Raw genomic sequence first — 12853 nt, forward strand, 5'->3', positions numbered from 1 at the left:
GCCTGTCGTTTCTACATTTCTGTATGCATTTCTGCCTCATTATGCAAATGAGGAGGGGCTGTGTCTTAAGGGGTCAACTTCTGCCCATTGGTTGGTTAGCCTTTTACTGCATCGGTCGAATCTACATGCCACCGGCCGCGATTTTTTTTTTTGCATACTTTTTGCTTACTTTACTGAAGCTAACGTCTGTCATTGTTTCTATAGTCTTACGTTATAATCGTAACGTTACGCCGTCATGCCTGAGTGTTTTGTACCAGACTGCACACACACGAGCAGCGGATCTTGCTCGTTGTTTCGCTTCCCGGGAGATGTAGTTCATTGAGCGATTTTCACACAAAACTAAATGTTACTCTTCTGTTTTATGACAAACTGCGACTTTCTTGACTTTCATAATTATCTTTTAAATTGACAAACATCATATGTGTAATTCAGGGCACAGTTCAGACGGAATAAAAAGATAAGTTGTCTCTCGCCATTGACTACCATACATATTTTTTTCCGAAATAAGGTCCCGTGAGCCGGAAGCGGAGGGGAGGGGCTTAGGCTCTCTATGGGCAGAAGTTGACCCCTTAAGACACAGCCCCTCCTCATTTGCATAATGAGGCAGAAATGCATACAGAAATTGACAGGCAGAAATAAATAGCATTGAAGAAATAAATAGGGTAAAAAAATACAAAGGAAGAATAAAACAGACAAAAATATTATAACATGCACATAAATAAATACTTTAAAAAATAAGTAATTAATAAATAAAGTTGAAGATTATAACGGACAATAAATAAATAAGGTAATTATTACAAAGGTGAATAAATAAAGAAGCTAATTAAAAGAGGTATATACATTTATGTCTCACTGTATAATTTAATTTCTACCTACATTTATTTGCTTATTGTATTTTTTGGGGCAATTAATTGTATGCTTATTTATTTATTGAGCATTTATTTATTTCTGTATTTATTTTTAAATATGGTAGAGTTGGTCCTCCATACTTCTTGGATGGCTTCAAATTATTTAAAGCAAGACAAAACTAGCTAATCAAGATGTGTAAACATAAGCAGGGGACCTAGATATATGAGAGAAAGGTCATGTCATTAACAAAGTCGTGTACATTGCTATAATGAATATAAATGTTCCTTATTTTGTCAAGCTCTAAAAAAAAAAAATCAGATAAAAATTGCTTAAATTTGCAATTTCTCAGTAAAAAAAAAAAAAAAAATCAATTAAAAAAAAACAGTATTCTGTGATAACGGCCGGATAGAAACACACTGATGAACATGTGACATTTGTGAAGCTCTTTTAGGGGAAGCCGTGCTTTACGTGTAGTTTTAAAGCTGGGTCGGGTCATCGGCTGCTGAACTGTTTTATATCATGATATGATTGCGACTGTCCTAAATGTTGGAGGTTAATCAGTGCTCTCATTGTTTCTCTCTATATTAATACGCATTTACTAGGCAGGATACTTACTAATCCATTTAGCCAAATCAACATTAGCTTACAGGCACAGAAGCCTCTCTTAAAGACACACCAGCATATTTCTTTTTCCTACCTGACAATGATGGCTCATGCTGCAAAAGTTGAAAACGAGGCATAAAGGCTTGACAACTTTCTTAAAAATAAAGGTTCCAACAGTGAGTTTCCACAGAAGAACCATTCAGTGAACAGTTCTTAAAATAACCCTTTTTTTCTTAATGTGAAGAACATTTTAATTATCTAAGAACCTTTTCCACTATAAAGAACCTTTTATGCAATGGAAAGGCTCCATAAATATTAAAGGTTCTTTATGGAACCATTTGGAATAAAGAACCAATAAAGAACCTTCATTATTAGCATGTTTCTGAATACGCATGATTAAACAAACATCCTGCTTGTAGAGGTACAGAAAGCCAAATCAACTTAGGTAAATGAAAGTCTGTGTCTAAATGCGTGTAAACAACAGGCAGCCGTTCAGTGACGTAAACTAAACCACCTCAGTTAACTAGCACCATTCAAACTTACAGTAACTTAAATAAATGTCTCAAATGAATGCATTCTGGATTAATAAGTACTGATATAACTAATATAGTAGTGTGCACATTTTACAACTATTCAAGCACAATATGCCATAAGATACAGCTGTAGTAACTACAATATTGGAAGTACTCTAATGTGTTAATGTTCCTGGTTTCGAGCAGGCGATGCCAGGAGGTTTCGCTGTATAAAGGGCTCCAGGGCTTCACAGTAATAACAGAGACAGCTGTACTCCAGGGCTGTTCTCGCAGGCGGTGCACACACACAAGAGCTTTCTGACGGATATTTAGCAAGCCATTCACAACAAACTGTATTGTAAGGACATGCTAGCGAGCTTATTTTGCTGGAAAACACCTGTGTGCTTTATGTCAGTAAGAGGCAGGTTTACATAAGGACAACAATTCTGTGTTTCATTTCAACATTACTGGCACACTTCCTCTAACTTTAGCGATATGACCAAAATCCAGATATGACCAGCTGTGACTAATTTTATTTCACAATAGTTATTTTTGCTTGAATAAGGTTATTATATTAAAATGTTTGATACCATTGAAATTTCATAATTCTTCTCACCATTTTCAATGTCACAAAAAATAAGTTAAAAGTAAAACAGTGAACAAAGAAACTAGGCTAGGGAAACAAAGACACATTAAATAGACCTGAAAAACTTCAAACACTAAAAATAAGAAATACTACATACATTTTATAAAGTAATCAAATGTATAAATAAACACTGCATGTTAACTGTGTATATTAAATATACATTTAATCTTAAAATAACAAAAGTGATTCAGTCAAGAGCAGTGAGTGATTTCTCTTTATCTTTTGTTGTTTGATCAACATTAATGACACAGCCTGAAGCCTGCTGTCACTTTAAGAACGAATGCACAGATCCAATATACTGATACACATGCGTTTTCTTTCTCAAATGTTTATGTTCAGACTTTGATTACTAGTGTGTTTATGAGGATACTTGCAAAGATGGGCATTTTGACACATAAGTGTATTGAACAGTTCAAGCCCAAATTAGGCATCAATAAGAACCCAATTCAGTTTGTTTCAATTGTGCTTTATGAGCAGCGGCTTTATGTGCGTTCTTAGGCCCCGTTTACATGAGAACGATTCCGGGTGAAAACGTTAAAATATTTTATCGGATGTGCCTTTCGTTTACACGGCAACGGCGTTTTGGGGGCTTAAAAACGCAAACCACCCTCCAGAGTGGAAATCTTAAAAACGCTCCACCGCCGCGTTTCCGTCTAAACGGTAAAACCGCAAATCTGCTCACGGTGGCTCTCGTCGCGTACGCGTTTACGTCACAGGCATGCGCCAGTACAGGAGAATAACAACCAACATGTCAGATTATTTCCATACGTCGGACCTTCAAGTTGCCCTAGCAGCTCTGATAAACATACAAGAGTCTTTTCAGCAGTTGTACAAAATATTCTAAGATATTGGTGTTGTTGTGTGGCAGTGCTTCACATTGCCAGCTAGCCGCCTGGAGTGCATAATACATCGAATTTCACACACTTTTGCGTCACCATATGCACGCGGATTTCCCAACCATAACGCTCATCTAAACACAGAATAAAAAGTGATAACGCAATCAATGCCACTTTTACGTTTTCTCTTCAGATCGTTTCCATGTAAACATAGCCTTAGACAGCGCGCGCATTTAGCGAAATGAGTAACATTTATGCATTTGACAGACACTTATATCAAAAGTCTGTCTTTTGCAGCTATTAAAACCACTTGTTTTAAATCTTTATCGGTTGATAAATTTCTACTGGTTAATACTGGTATATTGCCTACTAATGCTAATCATAATTTCTGCCAAAAACACCCTAGTTGCTGCATTTATTGTTAATACTGTAAAACCATAACAAATTCATGAGAGGTGTCACCTTATTTTTGACTGGTTAACATCACTTTAGGAATTTTGGTAAAAAACGATGGTTGTCGTGGTAAATTCTGGAAATGCTGAACTCTCATATACATCACATTTGGTTATGTATTATTGTCGCTGTGAGTGACCTACATACACGTCTTAACTCAGTCTTAACTCCTCTTGGCCTGCTCCACTGCCCTTTCCATTTATAAACACATAGCAGTTTATATACAGTTTGTAGTGGATGCTGACTAGCTAAAACAAAATTGTGTGATAAAAATATGCTGTATACACCCTGAGTCTACCCTGAGTATGGTCTATACATACTAGAAACTTACCACCAGACATATCTGTGTGTTCAATAAAGCCATTTTATAGCCGCCTAAACTTCTGTAACTGTGATAAAATCACTGTGAAGCAATGCATCAAGCAAACTGATGTTGAACATATAATAAAATATACAAATGTCAAATACATTTATTAATAATAGTAATAATAATCTGAATAAAACTAACAAATATCCGCCAAGTAAATCGCTTGCTTGATGGTTTGCGGTTTCCAAGCAATGTAGCAACTTTGCACAATAATTAAGTACAGCAGCTATATGGAAATTTAGGCTAGCCTATACCGTATTCACAGCTAATAAAAATATATTCTGGCGTTAACTTTCCCATTCTGTTATGAAAAATGTTATTTCTGCATGTTGAAATTATTTAAAAACGTTCTTTTTTTCTTGGTTATACAAATCTTAAGGGATTTTTTTGTAAACATTATGGGGACATTAGCCTACTTTTGAATTTTCGCAACGTTCTGAAACAAGTAGTAACAAAAATCTTTAGACGAACATCCAACTAAAACGTTTCAGAAAAACTAAATGTGATCTATATTTTCGAAGTGAACAACAATTTAAACCTTTGAATGCACCTTAGATATGTGAATTAAACGCTACATTCGCGGGTTTCTCAGTAGTGCACGTCGTCAACTTTGGGTAAACTTCTACAGCAGTGAATGGGGGACTACATTGCTATTTGAGCAAATGGAAGCTCAAAAAAAGAAAAGAAAAACGCCACAATAGTGTTTTCACAACTTTCAAAAGGAGGAAAAAAATAGACAGATTGAAAACGGAAGTGAGAAGAGAGAAAGATGTCAATTTGACCATCACTTCCACAGCTGCTGTATTAAAACACCCTCACAGCAGTAGTTGTTTTGTAATTTGATACAAACAAAGGTAATATACTACATAGAATAGTGTTATAAATGTACATACATATATATAATAAAAAAAAAAACATTGCAGGATTTATGATGCTGATGACCGTAAAAACGCGTCATCACAGTCTGTGAAAAAGATCCGTTGACAGACACGTACCTGAGGAAATATCCAAACCCTCGCTCGACGTGTCCCATAGAGGTGGGTCAATGTTAAGACAACAACATCCTTACCGGCGTTACAACAGTCCGTGTTTATGAATGTAAAGTGTCATAACTAAGTGTGATCGTGAGCGTTATGTAGTCAGTGTGATGTCTTATGAGAGCTAAGTCAGCAGCATTAGCGACTCGTGGTGTTATTAGGAAGCTCCTGGAACTCCCTCTGGATTTATTCCAGCACACACACACACACACACACACTGACTGACACGCTGCAGAATCGGAATAACTACCCATTTAAAATCAATTATTTTTTCTAGTCCAGACAGTTTTGACAACGACTGACAAAGTAAATGTCCGTAGACGTCTATAAAAACGAATCTGTTGTCTTTGAAATGCTTCATAACTAAGCCTACTATCATAAACCATTTCAAAATAATTTTGTTATTATTATTATTAGCCTATTATTATTTTACTTCATGGCAGAAGCGTTTTATATAGTACGCTACTTTACAACAGTTGTGGGTAGGCCTAATATTATTTCTACCTTGATCTTACTTTGAAATTTGAAAACAAGACAACAAATAGTAGGCCTAAAGATTGTGCAAATTAAGTTAAAACAGATGTACACAAGAAAGCATATGAATGAAATCCAAAGTGAAAATGTAAAAGTATAGCCTAAATTACACATAAACAGCCAGAAATGACTGTGGACATTCACATTTTGGCGATAAATGTCTGACAGTTGAGGTTTTTAATAGCTTTAAAGTTCGGCATTAATAAAAGACACAGGTCAACAGTCAGTCCACACGCTATAATGCATCTGAGCCTCACCGGTCCCGGGTACGACAGGTCCTGGTGCTGTGACCATGGGGGCGTCTCTGTGCCTCAGGCCCCTCCGCTGAAGGAGCCTCAGAACTGGCTGCGTATATAGTGCATCCCATGAAATCCCAGATATCCGATGCAGACTTGCTTAGCAGCAAGAGGAAAAGTGTACTTCCATGCCCTTGCAGGACATCAGAGGAAAAGTCATTGCCTCAGCATCTCCCTGCCTCCCTCCCATCCCCCCTCCCATCGGCGATAATCAGATTTTACATTCACAATCCACAAAATCATCCCGCATAATCTCCACTGCTGCATCACGTTGCACACAAAAAGCTCCTTTTGTCACAGACAAAGCACTTTACAACAAGCTGAAAGGGCTTTATTGTGCAAATATTCAAAACAATGACCCTTTCAGACATTTCATTGTTGTCATATGACTGTCTAACAGCATTAGAGCAATAAGGCAAGTGAATTAAAATGTTAGGGATTTGGAATTTCATGCATCCAAGGTTTTTAACGGTGAAGGATTTGGAATAATATTGAGCCTGTCAGTCTTCTAAACATAACTGGTGCGCATGCGTGGTGAAGATAAACGATGCGCAGCAGAAAACGTGGAGGAGGAGCTTTGAGTAGCAACATATTTGGCATTTTTGGGGACAGGGACACGTTTACTGAGTGGAGAAGGATTTTTCTCCATCTCTGGTAAGATAGCAATTATGATGATGTGTGTTCATTCATCATTAGCGGTTGATCCGTACGGACCGGCCCCACGGTTCAGCACGCATGTTATTCGTGGATTAACTGCTAAGTTTAACCAACATTGAGTGAAAGTTTATCATTTGGATGTGTTTTGTTTTGCCAATTTACTCATTCAAACGATTTTAAACACAGAAGAAGAGATGAAAATCTGTAATTTCTGCTCTGACAGCAGCAAGATCACGCCGAACGCTGTGAGTGTGTGTTAGAAATCAGGGATGATGAGAGAACATTGTGCTTGGTACGTTTTTTATCTTCAAAGCAAACTTGTGTCTTCAGCCGACAGTTTAAACCCCGTCTGGCTAGAGTGTTTCCCATAATGTTCACGCATTAGATCAGTAGACGGAGAGAAGACGCTCTTTTGTGGCGGTTTGAACACATTCGACCACAGTTATCGAAAGCTAAGATAACTTACCTGAAAACTATCTTCTGATTGAAGGATAAGAACATCCACCTTTGTTGTAAAAGTAAAGAAAATGTATTTTTTTTTAAAAACATACAAATTATTTTCTTTAAATTATTATAAAACAGAACAGAGAGAGCCACACAAGGACAGATGTGATTGTCTCATAAAAAGATTTATTTTTTTTGCCTAAATGTACAAAGGCAAGTTACAGTATTGTATAAAAAAGAAACGTGGTAATGTACACTTTACATAAGAGAACAGTCCAAGAAAGAACAGGAGGAATTGGGTGATACAGCCAAAAAAAAAAAAACAAAAAAAAAAAAAAAAAATGTAAACATTCTTTAAGTACCGGGGCCTGATACTTGGTGATAAGTTGTCTTTTGGGAAACACTTGGGACGAAGCGCAACGGGAAAGAGGTGGTAGTCCATCGTGAAAATGACGTAAAGCATGCAATAGTGCACGGCATCCTCTTTCCAACAAATCACAGCGTGTCAACTGAGCACCATTTGAAATGAAATGCACATGGACAATTTTCATGAACTGAGAATCTCTCTTAACTGACAAAAACCATGAGGGTCAAAAATAATTGTTCAGGTTTAGCACAAACATCCCAATGTAGCCTACCTAATATCAAATGACATATTTGGATGTGTAACAGCCCATTTCTCTTAGTATTCAGTGTACCATGGTGCTTTACTGCTTTTTTCCATTGTGACTTTAACACATGGGAGAGAGGGAATGAGTCAACATAATCCTCCGAACACCTGTCTGTCGTCTCGTTCCCACAGAGCCTGTTAAAATCTATATGACCCCAAAATCAGCGGAGAATGACCAGGAAACCGCCTGAGATCCACCATGAGCTATGACTGGTCGAGATTTTAGATTGAGAGACTCCCAAGACTTATTTGAGGGTTTCATGGATCTACTGAATGTTAAAAAACAACAACCCAGCAAGCCAAAACAAAGCCATGGCAGATAAAGCAGAGAGGACAGTACCAGACAGGAAAAGAAAAGCACACCCAAGAGACAGATTTCAAAACAAAACATCAAAGAAATCAAGATGGCCGCTTGATTGCATTTTAAAACAGTCCCTCTGTACATCATATACAGACATCACATAGTGTGCGCAACCAAGAGAGTCAGCGTTTGGTGCGAAACCAAAGTTTGCTTTGCCTGAGGAGACACCGTTAAAAAGTCACATTTCTAGTGCTATAGTACACCATGCTGGATGACACATGAAATACACAGAGCATGATGGGCTATGAAAGCATGTTCGGGTCAAACGCTCACTTGGTTTCATTAAAAACACGCTGGAGTCATCACAACACTTCCACAATAAGTGTTCAGGGATAGAGCGGCCCCATGCAAGAACGAAACTACTGGGCCTCTGGTGTCACGCACCCCATAATGCTGTAGCAGAACGGCCACCACGTAAGCGTCTCTCTAAAAGAACTTACTATACCTCGTCACATTAACAAACATCCATTTTAAGAACCACGGCGATAAATCGGAAATTGTGTCAGCGATGAGGTAAGGTAGCCAAGGAGGATATTCGGATTCAAGTTGTAGGATAACCAAGTGAATTCCCTGGAGTAAACGGACCTCAGCCGCTGATGTTCTTCTGAAAGACTGTGGCGGAACAGTGCTCACTTAAATTATATTTGGTGAATGAATCTGGAAGTGAAGTATCTCGGGCAGTCGTGGACGCTCACCATGAGAGGCTGGATGGTAGTGCTGAACATGTCCCAGTAAAACAGCATGACTGTCTCCTACACCGTTTAAGCAGAGTGCTATAACTTACTGGGTGTTGTTACACAGAACCATGCTGATGATAGAGAAGCCAGGCATGGGAAAAAGAAAAAAAATAAGAGCAGTCTTGAGGCATGTGGCGGTGAGAACCGTTTAGGAACCAAGGGCAGAAAGACAGAGTTATGAGACAATGCTAGATATTATCCGCAGCGGTATCTAGAGAGCAATTCAAAAACCGATTTTTTGTTTTCAGTGAGGATGCCAACTAAAATAAAAAAGGAAACAACTTTAGTTATCTCAGTGTGATAAAACTATTTTCAGTCTTTGTGTTCTTATGTCCCCTCCTCAGCCTGGCCACAGCCCGCGTCGGGCGAGTACAATGACAGTCCTTGCTTTTCGATCATTCCTCGCCAGTTCACAGGCAAGAGTTCAGTGGCCAGCTGGGCTTTGAGCAGGGCGGGATGGCTTTAAACCTGGTCTCAGTCTGTAGTGGGGCACGAGGTACGGATACTAGGAAAACATCAATCTGCCACACATTCCGGCAGAAAAACTAAAAATATAGAAACACCATTCAACTGATGTCTAAATGAACTCCATATACTTCCCCATGTGATCCAGTCACATGATTAATTGTAAAGAAGGGCGAGACAATCAGGTTTCCCTAAAGAAAGAAAGAAAGAAAACACAAGAAACAACTGGTCAGAATACAGCATATTTTTAATCTATGATTTGGCTTTAAAATGACATCTATAAATAATTAATTATAAATGTAGTATTTCTTATATTTATTATTAAACATGCCTAATCCGATGCACTCTCCCCATTTCCCTGATGTTATTACATGTCTTTCCACCAGAGGTCAGCATAGGCTTCATTTGTCGAAACGGTACAGGAGTGCTAGCAATGCTACAAACACTGCGGTGCTAAAAACACTAGCCTCAATCCAGGGGTCCTTAAACTATCATGCTGCCATGAAACAGATGGGAGGTCTACAGAAACTTTAGTGTAAGCTTGGATATCAAAAACAAGCTTTTACATTACGCATGACATGAAAGCAGAAATGGGGATACACGTGAAAACTGACTGATTTATGCGATTTACTCTCTGTTTGGCCACAATCCATCACTTCTGCTGACTTTCCTTGATCTTTGTTTCCTCTTACCATTCTCACCTCCGTGCTGGTGGGTACAGGGAAGGGGCTGAGGCTTGCTGACTGGCAACAATTGCTGACGATGAAAGGCCTGCAATTAAGGAACATCCAGTAAAGATGTTGTTTACGCTCAGTTTCCTTGTGGAATTGGCACAGTTTTATGAGCAGCAATATTTAGTTGTTCCCCCCCCCCTAAACAGATCAGATGAGCCATTTGAAATCTCATTAAGAAGTGACTGGTTCATATTATATCCCCCTTCCCCCCATATCTTTAAAAAAATCTAATTCTGAATAGTGTGGTACAGAAAGTAATTTATAACAATGTCATAATTAAACATAAGGTCACAATGCACAGTATAGTACAAATCAGTGGTGTATGGTGGTGTTCTGAAATAAGGCGGCAAAGTCCTCAGTTATGTATATAAGTATAAATCTCATCAAGTAATTTTTAAGCACTGACATTACATTTATTCCAGAAAAATAACTAAAGGCACAATTTAACAATTAAAATAAGAAATTTTCATATAAATATATTCAGATGTTCTTTTTAAGTCAACTTATTTTCATCAGTCATCAAGCTCGATAAACACTTCCCACAGTCTTCATCTTTTCAGTCTATTTCAAGTTTGATTTTGACGTGACAAAAGCGGTGACATCTAAATGGCTGAGTTGTTTACTTACTTTTTTATTAGTCTTCCCATTAACACCATAATTTAGTTAATTCAGACCGATTCGTGAACACGCACGAAAACAAGAGGTGGGATTTATCACACGAACCAATCATACACAATCAGTGCGATGGAGGCATTCCCTCCTCTCACGTGACTTTTTCCCATTCATTATCTATTACCCCCCCCCCCCCCCCCCACTAAACCCACATCTTTGTAATATTTGCGTTGTTTTATTTTTCTAATATGGTTTATTTTCTCATCCAATTTGTTGAGGCACTGCCTCCCTTGCCTCCTCGGAAGAAACGCCCTGGCTATATATATATATTCCATGTAAAACAGGCTTTTTTCCCTGTATTTTCAGCCAGATTTTAGAGTTCATTATGTTCTGGAGTCTGGGCAGACTGTGTGAGATTCATCCACAACCATCTCAAAATAATCAGAATATTCATATTTTATTTTACAAGTTAATGTAAAAAAGTACCGCTAACCTGTGGCGTAAGACAGATCGTACTGCCCGGCTACAAGGGGATAGCCTAGATGATGGTGGTGGTGGTGGGGTGGCATTAGGCGTTGGGAGGGAGATGATCGAGGCCGATCCATTTCTCTCTCCCTCTCTCGATCCCTCTCTCTTTCCCGCTCTCGGTCGCTTGCTCCTCGCTCCCTTTCATGGGAGGGCTTGTCGGCAACGGTGGGCGATTTGCTCTTGTACTGGTTGGCATGTTGGTGTAGTATGTCCAAGGCTTTGGACTCTGAAGCGGACTTGTTGCTGACTGTGGGGCTGGAGCGAGATTTCTCTGCTTCCTCTCCACCGCCCATTTTACTGCCGTAAGGGGAGAAAGGGTATCCCGCTGGCAGATACGACCCTAAAGATTAGGAAACCATACTGAGTTTCTACTTCATGGAAGTGCCTTTACGCACTTTTAACACACATAAAGACCCAAAACATACTTTATGCAAGTATATGAATGGCAATTTTCCACCATGCCAAAGTTGATTTCACATGTCATTGTGCTATAAAATGTCAAAACCAATTTACAAAGCAGCGCAAGTTTGTGTTGCATTCTCAACATTGTCACAAGGAGCACTATAGTGGGGATCAGGTTATCTACGAGAGGAGATTCTTGCTGAACCAGTTAAACTGTTGTCATGTCTAAAGCTAGTTACCTAAATGATAACGCATCTGGTTTAAAAGCAGTGGTATTTGAAAGTAACTCAGTGGCCACCTTGAGTACTGAGGTTTATTAAAGGGATACTCCACCAGTTTTTCTTATTAAACTATGTTATTCCCTTAACTAAGACGAGTTGATACATACCTCTCTCGTCTCAGTGCGTGCACTATATCCCTCTGTATTGCCGCAAAACTATGTTAGCACTTAGCTTAGCCCATGCATTAAATATGGGCCAAGCAGAGAAGCGACCAAACACTTCCACGTTTTCCCTATGTAAACACAGTTACTCGAGTAGTGTAACTTGACCTGGGCTGGTGACACAAAATAAACCGTTGCGCTTTTCTAAGCGTTTAAAATTGATGACTATATTGTATGGCGGAATACCATAACAAGTGCTTTTGAGCACTTCGACTTGGCGCAATAATATCTTCACTCGTGAAAAGATTACCGGCTCCCGCTTCCTCTCCCCCTCCCTCCAATAGCATCCAGCTGCTGACATTTCCGTCAATACTACCAACGTGACTTTTACTACCTGTGCTATTAGCAAACTGCAGATCATTTGCAATGGCCGACTTTGTAGATGATTATGACTTCTTTTAGAAGACCCAGAGCCATATCTGTTTGAACCCGAGTACACGGAGGAGGAATTAGCTCTTGTGGACCGTGAGAGGCAAGAAAGATATGATCCAGAACAGACCGGAGCTGGCGAAAGACCACGGGCTTTCTGTAAGTGATCTGAATATTGTTGGTGTAGCCTCATCCTTTAGGCGTGTTCCTGTGCAGGTATAGTCCTTCTTTGTGAAATGTTCGGAGCAAACACGCCACTTCTTCAGAGTCATCAATGGTGTTTTGGGATTCTTGTTCAA

General features: G+C 38.9%; 2 protein-coding genes across 3 annotated transcripts in view; both read right to left on the reverse strand.

The window, feature by feature from the left end:
• The window catches only part of gramd2aa (GRAM domain containing 2Aa), a 44015-nt gene extending 37735 nt beyond the window's left edge, over nucleotides 1-6280 (reverse strand). Inside the window, exon 1 of the mRNA XM_056233194.1 lies at nucleotides 6095-6280. Coding sequence (XP_056089169.1) covers nucleotides 6095-6204 — 110 coding nt within the window. The 5' untranslated portion in view covers nucleotides 6205-6280. The remainder of the gene's footprint in view (nucleotides 1-6094) is intronic.
• A 2691-nt stretch (nucleotides 6281-8971) lies between these two features.
• znf609b (zinc finger protein 609b) overlaps nucleotides 8972-12853 on the reverse strand; it is a 73811-nt gene continuing 69929 nt past the window's right edge. Inside the window, exons 7-9 of one of the 2 annotated variants that reach the window (XM_056233184.1) lie at nucleotides 11307-11681; nucleotides 10169-10238; nucleotides 8972-9658 (exon numbers count right to left, since the gene is read on the reverse strand). In XM_056233184.1, coding sequence (XP_056089159.1) covers nucleotides 9649-9658; nucleotides 10169-10238; nucleotides 11307-11681 — 455 coding nt within the window. In that variant the 3' untranslated portion in view covers nucleotides 8972-9648. Of the gene's footprint in view, nucleotides 9659-10159; nucleotides 10239-11306; nucleotides 11682-12853 lie in introns of both variants that reach the window. The other variant, XM_056233186.1, reaches the window with a different exon arrangement.

Source organism: Rhinichthys klamathensis, unplaced genomic scaffold (assembly GCF_029890125.1).
Source record: "Rhinichthys klamathensis goyatoka isolate OS25496 unplaced genomic scaffold, OSU_Roscu_1.1 h1tg000362l_1, whole genome shotgun sequence".
NCBI lineage: Eukaryota > Metazoa > Chordata > Actinopteri > Cypriniformes > Leuciscidae > Rhinichthys > Rhinichthys klamathensis.